Source organism: Leopardus geoffroyi, chromosome B1 (assembly GCF_018350155.1).
Source record: "Leopardus geoffroyi isolate Oge1 chromosome B1, O.geoffroyi_Oge1_pat1.0, whole genome shotgun sequence".
Classification (NCBI taxonomy): domain Eukaryota; kingdom Metazoa; phylum Chordata; class Mammalia; order Carnivora; family Felidae; genus Leopardus; species Leopardus geoffroyi.
In genome coordinates, this window is record NC_059327.1 from 110,537,332 (window position 1) to 110,556,911 (window position 19,580).

A 19,580-nucleotide genomic window follows, 5' to 3' on the forward strand; every position below is an offset into this window, starting at 1 on the left:
GAAAGCAGAGAAGGCTCTTGCTCCGAAGGAGTTCTCTCTAGAAAACACACAAGGAAGTGGAGAGAGCAATAATAACTAGAGAAGAAATCAAAATCTAATTACTATAACTCAGTTCAATTCAGTAGAAGTCAAAGACTTATTATCTTGGGGAAATCAGAAAATATGAACCCTAAATTTAGCCACAAACTTTACTCTAGATATATTTTCCAGTAACTATTTAGAAGAAAGCAGCAGTCATTGGGATTCAGAGGCACCAGTCATTACCATTAATATTAGACTGTGTTGCCTTAAGGTTTCCAAGAGTAGAATTCATCTTCAAATTCACATGTTCATGTATTCTCAACAAATTTTTCCTCCAATGAAGGAAACATTATGTTCTTACCTAGACTATCACTTCAATCGTGAGACAAGAATTCAAATCAGGAGTTGAGATGAATGGATTAAGAAAATGTGGTATATATATATATATATATATATATATATATATATATATATACATACATACATACAATGGACTAGTACTCAGTGATGAAAAGAATGAGATCTTGCCATTTGCAACAACGTGGATGGAACTGGAGGGTATTATGCTAAGTGAAATAAGTCAGTCAGAGAAAGACAGATATCATATGTTTTCACTCATACGTGGAATTTGAGAAAACAGATGATCACAGGGGAATGGAAAGAAAAATAAGATAAAAACAGAGAGGGAGGCAAACCATAAGAGACTTAAATACAGAGAATTAACTGAAGGTTGATTGGGGTGGGGTGGGCTAAATGGGTGATGGGCATTAAGAAGAGCACTTGTTTGGCTAAGCACTGGGTGATATATGTAAGTCATGAATCATTGGGTTCTACTCCTAAAGCCAAGGCTACACTGTATGCTAACTAACTTGAGAATAATAAATAAATAAATAAATAAATAAATAAATAAATAAATAAATAAATAACAGGAGTTGAACTAGTTCTCTAAAGCCCCTTCCATCTCTAAATTTTAGGAAATAGCATGTACCATTCCTTCTCAGTCTCCATACACATGTGCTTGGACCTTTTCTCCCTCAGCTCACAGAAAGAAAAGCAAGCAGGTATGGAAAAAATCATTTTGTAGTCCACATTAGATAGCTTATGCAATCATATCTAACTTTACCATATGATGACTCTGTAAATAACTGTATGCAATAACGGTAACACAAATGAACATTTCATCATTATGTGTACATGTAACAGTTTTCTATATATTGAGACAGTTTGATTTCATGAGTAAAATCATGAGTTTTGAAATCAGACGGGGGTAGGTTGGAAGCTTAGCTATGCCACAATTCATGTGACAAGTTATATAGCTATGTTCACCTCAACTTCCACTTCTACAAAATGCAAAATACAAAATATAAAAAGCACAAAATAATAAAACTATACCTCCAAGTATGATGCACCTGAGGTCCTTAGCAGAAAGTAAGCACTAAAGATGTCAGCTGGTATTGCAATCAAACATTTCAATTGAAAAGAACACAGGGTGAACATCTGTGAAATGATCCCTAACATAAAACATAAATGGAGAAAAAATATCTTGAAGATGCAATTATACCTAAAACATATCTTGAAGATGCAATTATAGCTAAATTTCATAGCAAACTGTCCCATTTTTATACGTTTGAACTTCTTTTCAAACTCCACTATAGGTACTGTATTACAATTTCTTTATGGTTTCCAAGTAGGACTTTCAACTTACTAGACAAAAATAGTATATCTGTACAACTTTATGATACATGTCTAACAAATTTACAGAAGAGGTCAATACAGATGAAGAGGACAGAGGACAGATGAAGAGATTTTTTGTTTGTTTTTAAGTTTATTTATTTATTTTATTTTGAGAGCGAGATAGAGAGCAAGCAGAGGAGAAGCAGAGAGAGAGGGAGACAGACAGGATCCTAAGCAGGCTCAGTGCTGTCAGCAGAGCCCAATGCAGGGCTAAACCCAGGAACTGTGAGATCATGATCTGAGTGAGCCAAGATCAAGAGTTGGATGCTTAACCGACTGAGCCACTCAGGCACCCTGAAGTGAATTTTAAAGCAATTAGACAATTCAAGGTCTTGACCTCCTATAGAATCCATAATCTAACTGGGGAAAAATTCAAGAATATATATTTTTCAAAATGTATTATTTTGAAATACATTCTAATAAAAATAATTCTAATAAAAAACACAGTTTTAGGAAAATAGGTAAAAAGCACAAAATAAAAAAATCAATGTTCCAACCCTATAATATGCCATTTATATTATAAAGGATTAATACTGACTTGATAAAGTGCTCCTATGATATACTGAAGTCTCACTTTCTCATTCTTTCTCTCCCTCCATCTCTCTTTTCCTTCCTTTTTACCTCTTTTGTTTTTAGAATGATAGGGATTGTATTTATTTTTAAAAGCTTTTATTAAGGATATATTATATTGGACAAATCTCTTATCCTCCCAGTATTTTCATTACCTTGCTAGAAAGTGGGAATGATAATGACTTTATTCAACAGGGAAAGGAATTATATGGCTCAAAAGCCTTTACAACAAGCTGCATTTTGCCATAAAAGCTTATATTGCTGAAGGATATTGAAGTGCCTATTACTGGCCTTTTATATAAATACTTAATATTACACACTTAGTTCAAGCAATGTTTAATACAGCATTATTCCAATGTTACAAATAATTTGAATAGTTACAATGGGAAGAACCTAACAACAATAGATGTGAACAACTATGTAAAGTACTATGCAAGCTAATAATAGTTCTTTTATTGTTACATAGGCAACCCTGGGCCTATGTAGTATGTCTTGGTCCAATCATTGATTGACACAATATATCATGAAATTATAGATCTGGAAGAAACCTTAGAGACTTCACTGGATTTCCAGTCCAGTATTTTTTTTTTTTAAATCATATTTTCCTGGATGTAGTTATTTCTAGAAACTGGAAAGTATTTAATTTACAAATGCATTATCTCTACTCCACTTATGCTCACATGGCTGACTTGCTCTTCATAATATTAAAATAAATTAGGCTATTTACAAATTCAGTCTTCTAGAAACCGTAGTATGGGCCACCCACTATCCAGCTCTCTGAATTGTGGGATATTTTCCATGTTAACTCTTCTAAGAATATACATTTTTGTCCTTTGGGAATCCCCACTGAAAAGACAAATTGCTTTTCATGGAAGAAAATGAGAGGGACAGAAAAAATAAAATCCTAATATAACCTCTCCCCACTCCCCTCAAAATAAATTGGCAGCTAAATGGTTTTTCTTACATTTGATATTATACCAGTGGAATTTTGCTTGGAAGCTGAAGTAGAAATGAGTGGCTTATAAAGCAATGCTTTTATATCAGGTATCAAAGTTTTTGGTCATCTCTTAATAGGAAGTATGTTTGGAAATTCTTTTTTTTTTTTTTTTTAATTAAGGTCTAGATACATCATGGAGCTTGAACTCACAACCCCAAGATTAAGAGTCATATGCTCTACCAATTGAACTAGTGGGGCAGTCCTGTTTGGAAATTCTTAGACCTTATAAGTGATTTCTCCTTTTTCCCAAATTTATGTTACTGAAAAAATATTCATTAAAATGGCCTTTTTTCCCCTGAGCCATAAATACTGTGCCCACATATCCATAAAATGCCATACCCAAATTTGTTAACATGACATAATCGCTAGTACAGTAGTTACATAACTATGCTCTTAGCTAACTTGCTTCAGAAAGGTGAACTATTTTTCTAGCTGACTCAAAAAATTATTGACAAATTTTATGTACATATTGGTTTTCTTTTTTTTATCTGAATAACTTGGCAAAACAAATTATATAGAGACAACTTTAGCTTCTTTTTTGGTATCATTGACAGTATAGTAAGTACAAAAGTAGCGTTAGACTTTGTTCAAAATTATATTGATAATGTTATGTGGTTTTTACCACAATAAAAAAAAAAGTATTGAATTTCTACCCATGACTCACAGGATATATGGTAAAACCAATGGCTTTTCTTGGGGGATGCTGAGACACAGCCCCTAGGTATGGGACATTTTGTAAAACGCACTAAAATAGAAAGACGTTCATTACTGAGTTGTTCACAAAATACCAAACATTTGTGTCTACATTTTGAAAGCAAATATAGAAATCATATTGTTGACAGGATCAGTCAATCACTCAGTTGACCTGGTCTCAAATACACTCAGGCTTAGCCAAGAGCACATTTCCAATCAACTACACAAACACTCACTGAGAAAAGGTAATAGAACCACACAAAATTTAATATATCTAAGAGACCATCAATATTTGAGCCCATGTCATCCAAGTAATCTTAATCTGTAGGTGATTATAAGGCACTATCAAATGGTTAATTCAAAAGGAGAATCCCCACCCCTTGTTACTTACTTATCTGATAGATACACTTCTAGTTTCCATCAAACAAATGAACGTAATTTTTTTTTTTTTAATTTTATAGGAATGTGGGTTTGGCTGCTTTATTTTTGATTGCTAATCCGTGTAACCTACGTGAACTACAGAACTGTTCGGTGTCCCAGCATTTTTTAAAATTATAGATAAGACTTAAATGATAAATTCTAGAGTTGGATTCTGGTTTCGCTATAGTAAAAGAATCATGAAGTATACTGATAAGGTTTGTAATAGCATCCTAATGTATTCATTCCTCCAGTTATGCAACATTTATTAAATGCCCATAATATACAAGAGGATGAGCAACATGATTTATTCTCCTGAAACAAAAAGGACATCAAGTGAATTGGCTAACTGCTTAATCCTCAACTTTGTTGTAGTTATCTTGGTTGGAATAACTTTAATCCCTTTGTTCTCCACAAGGAAAATTTAAGTCAAACAATACACATGAGAAGAAATGATAAGGAGCGCCCATGGAAATACAGAAATGTAACACTGACAAGGTGGAGGTGGAATTCACCAGGGCTAGGCCAGTGCCTTGCAGTAGATGGCAGAAACTCAACAGTTATTCACACTATTGCAATATCCAGAGAAGACAAAGTAGTGTCACTCCCACACTCTTCTTAAATGATTACTGGACTTTGAGATGATTTTCTAAATGCTCTGTTCCTCACTCTCCTTCTACTTGGTAAGTGGATATTGATAATTCTCTCATTTGGTTGTTACATAAAATTGACAAAAATAAAAAGTTCTCACCAAGTTCTTGGTGCAATAAATAAATAAATAAATAAATAAACAATAAAATAAAATAAAAATCTTAATACAGTGCTTCTATGATATTTTAGGTTTGCTACTACTTTGCCATTATTGTTCTTCATTTTTGTCTCTTGTTAATCAAGTTTGTTTATTCACTAAACTTTTCACACAGTTGATAAGTTTACTAAATTGTTTCATCTCATAAATTTCATTAAGCAGAAAATAATAATAATAAAAATCAAATGTGAAATACTCATCAGCTAAAGGGATACACAGATACATACATATAGATATATACACACAATCTAGGAAGCTTATAACAGTAGCGTAAGAGTTATGCACGCCTGTACTATAATAAAAAATTTTAAATTAGTCGTATTCCTGAAGGATATAGGCTGTATGGAATTTTAATGTAGACTTATAGTAGGTGAAACCGATGGACCATAACCAGAATTCCACATGTATTATGGGGGTGGGGGGGGGAGGGAGAACCTAATTGCTATTTTTGTTTCACTCACTAACAAAGGCTAATGACATATATTTTCTAACTATCACATACAATCTTTTCTACCATGTGGATGTTTTTGTGACTCCCTAATTTCAATCCTTTCAGGGCAATATTTACAATAAGAAACAATGTTACGTCAGTATTAATCTCATAACAACACTACCTTAACTCTATACTTTCTACAAAAGTCAACCAGATCTATTTATTCTCAGCCTAATTGTCTCAGTAGACCTGCTCCATTTTCTGGCTATTAGTGTTCCTATTTAACAGCAACAACAAAAAAGAACTAATCTTCCCTTCCTCACTCGTAATGCCAAATAATTCTCATAATAATGATATAAAATAAGCAGATCAATTTACTTTTGGTCAAGTCAGGACCAGTAGTCTTTTTCACTGTGTTAGCCCTTTAAATATGTACACATACTGCCTTAAATAAAAATATGTGTGTGTCTGTGTGTGTGAAAACATACATATTGAAAAAAAGATCTAAACAGTATAAAATGCATTTATAAAAGTGAAAGTCTCCTGTGTCCAATCACAGAGTTCTATTTACCAAAGGTAACCACAATTAACTGTGTAGTATCCTTCAGATATTTTCTAGAACTATGCACAGATATTTATGATGGAAATAGATTCACACACGGTGTTCTATCTCTTCTTTTCTTTTTCTTTTCCTTACCTTGACATCTTTCTACCTCAGAAAATAGAAATTTATTCATTCTATTTAAAAAGCTCTCTATCTACCAGTCCACTCTTAAAAATAAGTGTTCTCTTAATTTTTCTGTTTTTAGCCCAAACATTTTATAATACCCCAATTGTAACTGAAAAATTTACAACATGTGAAATTCAGAGATTTACATTTTAAGTAAATCAGTTCTTTCTACTATTTTGTATGATTTCATTTTTTAAATAAAATAGTTAAAATACCTATATTTGAATTTAGAACACAGGGTCAAATTAGTTGTAATTGCTATAATATTTTATACTGAAAAACCAAGTCGTCACCCAATTTATTTATATGCATATGATCAAATATAAAACATATACTATATATTAATATCAATATATACAGTACATTTTCACATGGCAATGTTTTCCAGAAAATACTTTTTGGAGATACGTTCATATATATTCCTCTATAGCTTGTTTTTCTGTAATGTAAATAATCTGAGTCAGTAGACAGGGTTTGTCTTGTACAGATACATACTTAGAAAATTGACTGCATTGATTCATTTCATAATGATAAAGCTACAGCAATAAGTAGCAAGAAAAACAAAAGATATTGAAATAGAATTTTCCTTTTACTCAAAAGGCAAATGGCAAAATATACAAGCCGTCAAATTATAAACCCATATGGCTTGGGCTTCTGTCAATTATGATAAATTATTTTGGGAGCACAAAGGGGTATTAAAAACATTTTTGAAAAAGGCTAAATATAGGTTTTTCTTTCAACATTTTTTAAATGTTGCTTCTAAAATCTCTTAGCAATTAATTGTCTTCCAAATATGACCCTCTTTCTAAGGTAAAAAAGACAAAGATAATTAGTTCCTCTGGAAGTCTCTATGTTTGCTTGATTGTTCTGAGTAGAAATATGCATATTTGTATATCTGCCAAGTTCAACCCATTTTGCTAGAGAATTCCCAGTGCATTGGATTTTTGCCAAAAACCTAAGCTTGGTTATTCAAAGTTCCTTTTTATCCATCTGCAAAATCTCACTCTTTCCTTTTCTGCTGGCGGCCACAGACACCCTTTACAGATATTAGATTTAGACATGCAATGAAACACACATTTGTTCCCGTTAAGCTTTACCACAATGAATACTCCAGTACCTCCTTATCATAAGTATTTTACTTTAGAGCAGCTCTCAGTAACTGAAGTTCACCATTCCCCGTGGAGCTGAATAAAGCTTTTCTGTGATAGGCTCTTCCTATAAGATTTGCAACTCTTACCATTATTTGAAGAGTTCAGAAGCACTTCTAAAAGCTGTAAGCATTTTACAATGTTTTCTTTGCACCACTGAACAGCCCCAGCTGATGAAAGCAAAATGAAAAGGGCCAGATGCATGCTAAGAAGGGCATGCTCTTTTCTGTGAGATCCGTTTTTTCAGCTTTAGATCAGGGTAAGGTCCTGTTTTCCTCATATGCTTTGCCTCTAAGCATGTGGCCTCAGACATTAGAAATTGATGTGATTCATGTTAATTTTTTTTTGGCGGGGGAGACGGTGGGAGAAGCCCAAGAAGAACTTGCTTACTCTATTGTTTATTTGTTACAAAAACTTAAAACACTAAAGATATGGTTGACCACCAAAACTAACATAAATTTTACTGTTGTGCCTGTGGTTAATTACGTGACCAATTAATAACTGTAATAGTCACTAGCTTTGCTAGAATTATAATTTATACAAGTTAAATGGAGGAATTATGGGAGCAGGAGGCAAATTTTGCTTTGAAAAAAAGTAAGTAATCAATTAGTTCATTAGAGCTTTGTTCACTTTATCTGATCCAATCCTTTCTACATAGTCTCTGTTGTACATAGACTGACCAGAGTGAAGGAGTATTTCCGGTTGTGAAAGAGGAAAATTTGTCATAGAGCGAACACTTCCCCCCACACACACACAAATTATGTTCTTTTCTTAGTATATTAGTAGTACTTAGAAACATTAGTAGTGCTTTGGTTTACTGAGTCTTCATTTTCTCCTTTTTTCACAAGAACAGAAAAAAGGAGGGGGGGGGGGGTATGCCAGCTGTAAACAGCTTTAACCAAAACCAAAACATAACAAAAGAGGAAACAGAATGAAAGAAAAAAGCATTCTTTTCTCTGGTCACAAGAATTGAGAGGGAGAGACTATAAAGCCCCCATTTTTATTTGAAGGTTTGGTAACATTGAAATGGATTAAGATGCGCAAATGTAATTCTATTGTTCTCTCAATTATATATGTTCTTCAGGAAAAAATACCCCAAAAATACAGAGCTTGAGAGTTTGGGGTTAACTAAATTTAAGCAAACCGTGTTACAATTGTTGATCAAAACAAAGGACCAATACTCCATTACCAGAGGAAATGTCTCAAATATTACATATGATTTACATGAACAGATACATTGGCACAATTTGAAGTATAAAAAAATGTTGACATCACAGGCAAGCAAAAATATACATATTATCAATAGTCATGTCAATGTAGGTTATTCTATTTCCTAATACCTGAAAAGATTAGTCTCTGCTATTTTCTCCCAGTAGCCCTACATATTTAAGGTTTTTTTGTTGTTTTTGTTTTTTTAATTTAAGTAATCTCTACACCCAACATGGGACTCAAACTCATGATCTGGAAATCAAAAGTTGCATGCTCTTCCCACTGAGCCACCCAAGTGCCCCTTTTTAAAGTTGTATTATTATTATTATTATTATTATTATTATTATTATTATTAGTTAAGCCCTACATATTTAAACAAGCCTTGAAAAAAATGTAAAAACTCAGGACTGTAAATTTTATATTTGGCTCACATGATGTCCTATTTAACTCTTTTAATTATTCCCATTTCCTTTTGTTACTTGTTTCTCTATACCTAGAACAAGATTTCATGTACCAGTGTAGATTCGAATGTATGATTCAGGGATATACACTTGAATTGAAGATGTCAGGGACATAATCCAGAACTGAGTTCCTTCTCCTTCCCCAGGAAATGAATCTTGGAATGAAAGAAAGGACAATGGGCCAGGCTTCCAAAGTCAGGGACACCACAGGGAGTCCTCAGCCAGCCAGAGCTCATCCCATTGATCTCTATATTCAGAGCTCTCTTTGGCATAAGCCCCAAGTGACCTGAGCCTTGAAGAGATAGTCCTCTAATCACCACAGTTATTTAGAGGGAGGACTGTTTGAGGCAATTAAAAAGGCAGTAGGTTCTAAGGACACAAACCCTCATTGGACTCTCAGAGCCACTTCTTTCTCAGTGAACCACTGAGGTATTTAACTTCTTGGGCAGCACTCTCTGGCATGGAGGACCAAGTCTCTTCTTGCTATGTCTCTAACAGTTTTGAACTTTCCCTTCAAAACTTCGGCTACTTCTAATCCCAGCAGGCTGTTGGATCTGACTTCACTAGGCCACTTTGGTCTTGAAATAAAATGATCCAGCCAAATTTTGGCTCTACCACATTTGCTGGTAATTTACCGTGCAAATTGGACAAGCCACTTAACTTCCATGAGCCTCTGTTCCATCCAATATAAAAACAAGTCATAATATCGACTTTACTGGGTTGCTACAACTATTAAAAATAACACAAATAAACTATTTGGTATTGTATGTGTCACATATCATATGTTTAGTACTTCCCCAATTGATTTTATTAGTCTGTCTTTATAATTCTGTTAGCAAGTTCACATACTCCGATTTAGCCTTCTTTTGACCATTTACTGTATCTGTTTTATCCATGTTCCAGTTTCCAACTAGACAGGGTACTGTTATTCTCTCGAAAATATTCAATTCCATGTCTATAAATACTGTCAGCCCTAGGCAAAGTCATACCATAATGGAAGAGTACCATCTTGGTAACTTACACACTTTCATGGTGGCTCAAGATCAAGGCAGTTAAATCCTCTCTACCATAGTCATATGTCCATCATTCAAGAACAATAAAGAACAGTTCTATTCATGAGCTTACCAAAGGGCTCCCCATTTACAAACTTTGGTCATCCGGACCAGCAAACATAATTAAATGGAGTGCCTGGCATTTTCAACCGCAGATTTGAAACATAGTTAGAAATGGTTTTTATGGAATCTCTTTGGCCAAAATTAGTATCTATTATCACTAAAATTAGCATTATAAAATAATTATATGACTTGGGTCAAAGTAGGCAGTAACCTGCTTATTTTAATCAGAGAACAAAATTATCCACAAACCACCATTTATCTTAGAATTTTTATATTTTAATGAAATTCAGTATAGTTGTGATCACCTAGAATTTTAATTTTCAATATTCCAAGGTTCAGTGGTGAGGTCTCAGAAGACCTACCCAAAAGTGGGATGAGAAGGAGGTGGTGACTATAGGTGGATCCAAGATCCCCCATGCCTAATGAAACCAGAACAATTCTCTTTTTATCTTTGTTTATACCAAATTTTAATTTTCAAAGTGGTTTTGCAGCTAAAAAAACATTTGAAAGTTCCTGAACTAGAAGATCTCTTCAGTCTAATAAAGAGCTCTATGCCCTCAAGTAAACACTCTTAAAAATCAAAATGGGAAATGGAAATTTAGAGTTTCTAGTTAAATGTGCATATTAACATAACAGTCTTACAATTCAAAGTCAACAAACTGAAGTTTTTCATCTTCTGGACCCACTTAATACTTTCACAGTCTAATTGACTATCCAAAGGATACTCGCCAGAAGAGGAAGAATGTGCCAAGCTATTGACGCCTGAGTAGGGACAACAGGCTCTCTTCTGTCATGGCAAATAGGACACAAACTTTGGATTTTAAAAAAAGGAATCTTTTCTTCAAAGTCAAATAGTGATCCTAAATTTTGCCATGAAAATAATGTCATTAGGAAATACACACCAAAACTGAGGACCTGAAAAAGAATAGTCATTATCTTTCTGATCCCTTTCCTTGAAGCAGAAGATCTTTGATTTCTGATTTTTTGAAAATAATATTCATGCATATAGTACATTTACAAATATACATAGTATATATTCATGAAAATTAAGGGAAATGACCACACTTAGATGAATGTCCTCAAATATGGTTCCATCCTAATTCTATGGAAGAAGGTAATCATTTATTAGGTTTCAATAAATCCTTATACCACCTAAGGCTTATCACAATCTACAAAGGTTGACTGAATTGGCAAGTTCACAAATTGGAATCTTAAGACCACTGCAAAATTCAGAGAATCTGATAAACTACAAATTCTCAGTCATTGATACCAGCCTAGTCTAACAACCTAGTCTCCAACACAACTTTCCCTCTCCCCTTCTACTCTCTACAAACACTATTTCCAGCTTTCCTCTTTTCCTCAAAAACTTTCCTAACTGCACTGGCCATACCTTCCTCATAGAGAAAAGAGAAACCATGGTTAATACTCCTTATAAGTATTATACCAAGTCTATGAGCTTATCTGTATATGTACACACCCTCCTGTCCCTGCCTTAGTTATGTTGAAGTAGGTATCCTCCCACCAGGTACGGGTAATCTCTTTTCCTGCACTGCCTACTCCAGCCCTTTCTTCATTCTCAAGAAACCCATACCTTCGTTTCTTCCCTTCTTCTGCACCATTCCCATGAACATTTAAACATGTTCAAGGCTCTCTCTCATCCCAACATCCCTGTCCAGCTACTGTCCTCTCCACTTTTATTCAGAGACAAATTTTTCAAAGAGCTATTATTTTTGCCAACTCCATGTCCTTACTTCCTATTTATTCCTCAATCCACCTCCAATCTGGCTTTTGTCCTTACTTCACCAAAACTTCCCTTGCCAGTGTTACTAAGGACATTCACATGGGAATATCTAATGGGTTTATTGAAGCCTTCATGTTTCTTGACCTGTCAGTAACATTTGACACTCTGTCAACTCATTAGTCTCACCTTTCTTTCAAGTATTGGAGTTAGTCCTCAAATCTTTATCACACTATAGTCTCTACAAAAGTGGCTTACTTATTTCAACGGTCTTAGTTACGAACTGTGAGACAATGATTCTCAAAATCCACCACAGATCTCTTCTCTGAGTTTCTAAGACTCATCAATCCAACTGCTGACTTGGCATTTACACTTGGAAGCCTCACTATACCTCAAGTGAAGCAAATTGTATCATAACATATTACTATAATATGACAGGGTAATATCTGCCCTTTCTAAAAACAGCCCAAGCTGATTAGTGCTCTCATTATCAGTATTGATAAAATTCCCCAGATCTCATTTGACAAACGAATAGCCACAAAGCAGAGAAAATGTATGCTAATTAAATGATCATTAAAAAAGTAAACTTCCTAGTATAAAGTTGTTCCCCCAATTTTTTTTTTCAAATTTCTCTTCACATTAGGCCTCTTCAGTGGCACCTGTCCTGAGATTTGTAAGATCCTTCAGAAAATTTTAAGCAAAATGAGAAGTTTTTTTATTGTGATTTTATATTTGAGTTGATTTCTCTTCTTCTGATATTCTCATGTATCTTCTGCTTATTGAAATGAATTGTTAATTTAGTACAAAGGGACAATACATGGTTCAGTGCATCTAAAATATCACAGTCTTTTGTGTGATTGCCAATGTTAATGGTATCACACAGCTCGTCTAACAATTCATAATGCAATTGTTTCCCCTGTGACAATGATAGTTTCTACAATATTTTAAGAATTTCTTCTAGAGAAGAAAGAGATTCTTCTAGATGAGATTTGGGACTTAAAAAAATCAGATTTCCACAAACCATGCATGTGACAGATATTCAGAACTGAGAATTTTTATATTCTTTATTTCTCTCTAAGTGTAATATTTCCTTCTTCCCTTCCTCCCTCCCTTCTGTTTAAAAACATTTTTTTTTACATAAATAGAATCTGGAGAGTTCTCCACAGTGATTCAATCTATTTAAATTATCCAGAATCAAACTGCGCTATTGACAAGCTTAGAGCAATCAATTTGATGAGCAATCCTGGAGATAATGTTTTGATAACAGACAAGAAACCATAATCCCTTAGAGAAAATAGATGACTCTGATGCACAAATCCCAATGTGTTCACTTTTGTCTATTACACCAAACTTGGTCCCCAACCTCCCTCTTTCCACCAGTCAATATGTTGACAAAATGATCAATCTCTTTATCTTTCTACTCCCCTGTAATACTGACAATATTACATTTTTCATAATTAAAATATTATTAAAGCTCTAACATCTTTAAATCTGTTTACATAAAAAATTATTTTTGCCAAAATTGTACTTAGTTACTTTCCAACCTCTATATCTTTCGATAGGATTACTTTTACAGTGATATTAAAATACCAAAAGTACCTTTTGCAACATGGCTGTCATTTGAAATATCAGTTCTTCATGTCCCTGTTCAGTTACTTACCTAAAAGAACAAAAAAGGAAACGTAAGTTTGAAATCATTTTAATTTATTATTAAGAAGAGTTTTTCCATTTCTAATAAAAATAGGTTTGTAGTAGCACTTAAAAATTACTTTATAAGAAAACTCACTCTATTATAAATGCAAAAGAGCAAAACAAAAAAATATGTAAATATTTTAAGAGCCCAGAAAAGTAGGCAAACAAAGCTAGTGAAAAGATGGAAAAATAGCATATATAAGAGGAACAGATTTAAGAAATTATGAAAATATCTAATCATAGGGAACTTTAAGCAACATTAGTAGATTTGACATGCTCATGATACTTGTGAACAAGATGAAACTCTTGTGTTCATACTAGAGAACTGTCTTTATTGGTTCAAGTTTAATATGCCAAACAATACTTTGATGCTTTGGTCATATTCTACATAAAAGTTTACATAACCAATATTAAAACTTTTATTGTTAAAACAATATGAAAACAGTAAAAGAATTTTAGGAACAACAAAAATCATTCTTACTCCACTATCTGAACTCAACACTGTTCTTATTAATTCACGTTCTCTCTCCTTTAAATCTATGAATATGAATATGTGCTCAGTTTAACAGGTAAATATAATCCTCGCATGAATGTTAAGTATGTACTTCTTTAAACTTAGCATATCTAACACACTGTAAATATAAACTATTGTATTCTTCTTCTTAATTATTATTATTTATAATTATTTTCCATGTCACTGCCTAGAGTTCATGCATGTCATTTCAAGGTCTGCAAATTTAGTTAGCCATTATCTTTTTAATGACTTTAAATACTGCCAAATTTCTATAAAAATAATTTAAGTATGAGTGTGTATTGTGTGTATGTGTGTGTGTGTGTGTGTGTGTGTGTGTGTGTGTGTGTATTCTTTTTATCTCTTCAGCTCCACTCATCTTCAGTCCTAATTTTTGCTGATTTATGTGTTTTGCTATATCTGGTAGGATATATCCTTCTTTGTTGCTCTTTTTTCTTTTTCTTCCAGAATATACTTTTAGATTCATGCCTATGTGTTTTCCAAATAAAGCTTAGTATCAATTTCTTGAGTTTAATTCCTTAAGGTCCAATAAGGCCTAAGAGGAGGGCATTCAGTCTATAAATAGATTACATGAATTGACAACCACAACAATTGTTTGCCATCTCATCCATCCCTTATTCAATATTTCCTTTCATCTCCCAAAAAAAACATTTCAGTTTTCTTTGTATAGTCCATGCACACCCTTTCCTAAGCTCATTTCTAAATATTTAATACGTTTTCTTCTTCAATTGTCAACAGGATCTTCTTCTTGCATTTTCTCTTTGATACATATTAATCTTATTAATCCCTCCTCTTTTATTTTGTGTTTATTCTCTTTAGGGTTTATAGGCTCTTTAAAGTTTCTGACATTTCTCTGATTACATAACAATTTTTAAAACTATAAGGAAAATGCACCAATTTTTCCTGAGTATCCCCACTATAGAAGTTAATAAAATTAGGCAGACAGACTATGATACGCAGAATAATCTGGAGTTGATGGCAGTGAGGACGATTAAGATGACTTCCTGAGCCACATTTCAAAAGCAGGCTTCGATCACACAGAATATTCAAGTATTTTATACCTTTGCCTTACGAGCCTGTATGAATCAACCTAAATAGTTTTCTTATACAGATTTGCAAAGAGAACTTACTACACAATCATACCCTTTGGCTTTTCTCAGAAAGCTATTTTAAGTGTATTTGTGCCTTATGGGAGAAAAGGTCAAAGGATGTGAACTGCAGTTTAACAGAAAGAGCCTGGCTTTGGAATCTTATTGGCCAGGCTTCAAGGCCTAACTCTGCCACTTACTAACTATAGGCCCTGCAAAAATTGCTTAAACTCTGAGCCTTAGTTCTTCTCATGAAATGAGCTTACTTGGAAGATTAGAGATGCTCCTGGCATAAGGCTGGCACTCAAAAGGTGGTAGGTTTTATACTTTGTTGAAAGAAGGCCATGTCTTGACTTTAAATGTTTTACATTCATTTATTCATTTAGTCTCACAATAGCCATGTGAAATATTACGCACTGTAAGCCCATGAGGAATGGGTTCAGAGTCTATATTGAACAAGTTCACAAATGATCAGTGCTGATCCAGGATTCTAGCCATTGTCTCTCTGATGCTAGGTCTCTATTGTAACATCCTATCTTCTGTTTTCATTCCTTTTTTCTACTAAGATCCAGTTTTTCATAATATTCTAAAGGTCTCCTTTTAATTTGTAATAATTGGAAAAGAATGCTTTCAAATTTACATTAAAAATTCAGTGAATTAGGCCATCTGGGTGGTTCAGTCGGTCAGGCATCCAACTTTAGCTCAGGTCATAATCTTGTAGTTCATGAGCTCAAGTCCTGTGTTGGGCTCTGTGATGACAGCTCAAAGCCTGGAGCCTGCTTCACATTCTGTGTCTCCCTCTCTCTCTGCCCCTCCCCTGCTCATGCTCCATCTCTCTCTCTCTCTCTCTCTCTCAAAAATAAATAAACATTAAAAAAAATTATATAATACTGCTTTGGAACTTGCTTTTTTTTGTCCTTGTGGATATTGGTCATGCCAGTATATACAAATTCATCTGTTCTTTTAAAAAAAATATTTTCTTAGCCTAACAGAAAATATGCATGCACCATATACCTATTTAATCAAAGAAAAGGCATTCTTTTCATCATACAACATCCACAATTAGTTTTAAAATTTCCTAGTTTTAATTTATATCTGCAAAGACTACATTAATAATTATTTTTAGTTTTTTATTTATTTTTATTTTTTAATACAAAATTTATTGTCAAATTGATTATTTTTAAATTTTTAAGTAGGCTCCACACCCAATGTAGGGCTTGAACTCACAACCCTGAGATTAAGAGTCACATACATGCTCTACAGACTGAGCCAGCCAGATGTCTCAATAATTCTTATATGAAAGAAACCTGAGGGATGAAATTTACTTCAGAGTCAGTCTAAAATCTGTACAAAAGCATTGGCCGAAATGGCTGACCAAGGAATGTTAAGTTGAATAAGCATCTTCCATATCATAGTTAAACCAAAATGAAAAAAAATTTATGAAATGAGAGATGCCTGTGGTCTATCATTTCTTCTTTAACTATCATTTAGTAAACATCTGCAATATATTAAAAGCTCTATATATTATCTATTTATTCTTCATGACATATAAGACAAAAATTACTGGGGAGCCTGGGTGGCTCAGTTGATTGAGTGACCCTTGAACTCAGATCTTGATCTCAGGGTTGTGAATTCAAGCCCCACATTGGGCTCCACATTGGGCATGGATCGTACTAAGGAAAAAAAAAAGTTTAAAAAAAAGACATAAATTACTAAATCCCTTTTACAGAAGAGATAACTAATCATCATAAAGGTTAAGTAACTTGTCCAGGCTTTGTAAGTGTTAGAACTAGAATCTATCTATCTCCAAAGTCTTCTTTTTCATTATATCCTGTTACCTCCTTCAAAAGATTGGGTCTACTTACATTTTACTTAATAACAGGAGATTAGACAATTTTTTCATGCCAAAGTCATGTTATATTTAAGTTTGGCTACATGCTAATCATATTATATCACAGTATCATATTTTCATGAGATGTGGCTTGGCCTATGTTATCAGTAAGCCATTAAAATACTGTAATGTTTCCATTTTATTTTCTTTTGCTCTTCAAGGAGATTTAGAACTTCACAGTCATTAACTGACATTCAAGCCATGAATGGTTATGACAACATGAAAAACTCAAATACTAAAGGGTTAGAGATGTTCCAATGGCTTAGAGTCCCTAGGCCAGTGTCCCTGGACCAATTACAGCAGAATCGCTAATGGTGTTTTTAATAAAACCAGAGTCCTGAGCCTCACCAGTATAATTTTTAAAGACTACACATTTTACAACTTCTCCAAGATGATCCTTCTGCATATTAAAGTTTGAGAAATACGGCAAGAATCATCGCCTTATTTCAGTGGATATCAGACCAGCAGTATATCAGCATCACTTAAGAACTTGTCAGAGATGTAAATTCATTTTTTTCTTAATTTATTTATTTTTGAGAGAAAGAGAGACAGAGTGCAAACAGAGGAGGGGCAGAGAGAGGAAGACACAGAATCTGAAGCAGGCACCAGGCTCTGAGTTGTCAGCACAGAGCCCAACCCACCCGGGCCTTGAACTCAGGAACTGTGAGATCGTGACCTAGGCTGAAGTCCGAGGCTCAAATGACAGCCACACAGGCACCCTAAAGATGTAAATTGTTAAGCCCCACCCCAGACCTTCTGATTTAGAAATTCCAAGAATGAGGTCCAATAATTTGTGTTTTAGGAAGACTTCCAGGTAATTCTGATGTAAGTGAAAGTTTGAGGAGTACTGCCCTATGTGGAGCAATTTTCTGGATCTTTTGTACTACTTGCATTCTCTCATGGATGAATGTTCTAGAGCCGTTATAGAGCCACGCGTTGTGGCTCTTCAGTCGCCCAGGAGGCTCTATGAACTGTCAATAACAGGCCTCTGGCACATACAGTGTTCAAAGCCCACCATTTCTCCATTTCTGCCTTCATCTTATTTGATCTACCCTATGTCTAGATTGGATGCAGTGTCCACCTTCACGTAGCCTTACTAGGAGCTACCAAAATCATAAACAGGTATTCAGAAGCTTAAATCAGACCCATCGTTTAAAACTCCCTTAGAATAGTATATGTAACCATAGAGATCAGATGGTTGGCATAATAGTCTTTTGAAAAAAGTCTTCCCATATTTCACTTTCTATGTTTTCTATGTAGTAAACAACCTTCTCTATGCCTTAGTAGCAATTTAGAAAGTACAACTTTTAAGCATTCATAAGAAGTGTTCATAGAAAAGACCAATCAAATTGAAAGACAAATATTGCCTCCAGGTGTCAAAAGAGAAAAAAAAGTTCATGGGGCTCCTGAGTGGCTCAGTCAGTTAAGCGTCCGACTTAGGCTCAGGTCATGATCTCACGGTCTATGAGTTTGATCCCCGCATCGGGGTCTGTGCTGACAGCTCAGAGCCTAGAGCCTGCTTCGGATTCTCTCTTTCCCCCCCTACCTGCACTCTGTCTGTCTGTCTCTCTCTCTCCCAAAAATAAACATTAAGAAAAAAAATTTTTAAAGAAAAAAACAAGTTCACAAAAACCTTGCCCAATTAAAGTTTAAGGCAAATAGGCAATAACATCACAGAATATTAATTGTGGAGTTGCTTTCCAGCTCTTGTATTAGTGAAGGCACTAACAAGGACCTGATTCAACATCTCACATAACAATGCAGAACATAACAGGAAAATCAGCATTGTGCACTGCCTGCTGAGCAAAGTGTTCCATCTGACATTTAGAACTGGTTGCACTCAACTACTTTTAATTTTAGTCCCAAATTCAAGAGACTGCCAAAGACACAGAGCTACTGCATGAAGTCCTTGCTTCCAGCTCCCATTGGGCTGTTCGGTTGAGTCCTTGAATAATTGGAGCTCCATTGACAGAATACGAATTGTTTTTCCTTTTGACAGTGAAAATCAGATCTTGGGCCTTTGCATATGTGTTTATTCTTCTCCAAGAGAATCGAGAGCAATTTAAGTGCTTTCTTCTTCACTATGAGCCTGTAACTCTCCCGGCTTAATGATGCAATGTCTTATGCTTAGCTAGGCTTAAAATGCTCTTTCTTGGCCTCCTTCAGACCCACAATTCAATTTGATTCTCCCGGACTCTCACCAGCTTTCCGTAGTGAAATATATCATGCCTCTTAATTTCCTTCTTTCAAGGCAGAGTATTTTGCCTTGAGGTTGGCAAAGAAACAACACGGAGAACCATTTG

At 34.4% G+C, this 19,580-nt stretch overlaps 1 protein-coding gene across 5 annotated transcripts in view; it reads right to left on the reverse strand.

The window, feature by feature from the left end:
- Positions 1-19,580, reverse strand: part of ANK2 (ankyrin 2) — a 682,786-nt gene that overhangs the window by 487,386 nt on the left and 175,820 nt on the right. For 4 of the 5 annotated variants that reach the window (XM_045469715.1, XM_045469646.1, XM_045469626.1 and 1 more), the window contains exon 2: positions 13,674-13,734. The exons of the other annotated variant lie outside the window; for it this stretch is intronic. In XM_045469715.1, the coding sequence (XP_045325671.1) occupies positions 13,674-13,694 (21 nt within the window). In that variant the 5' untranslated portion in view covers positions 13,695-13,734. The remainder of the gene's footprint in view (positions 1-13,673; positions 13,735-19,580) is intronic. 5 annotated transcript variants of the gene reach the window in all.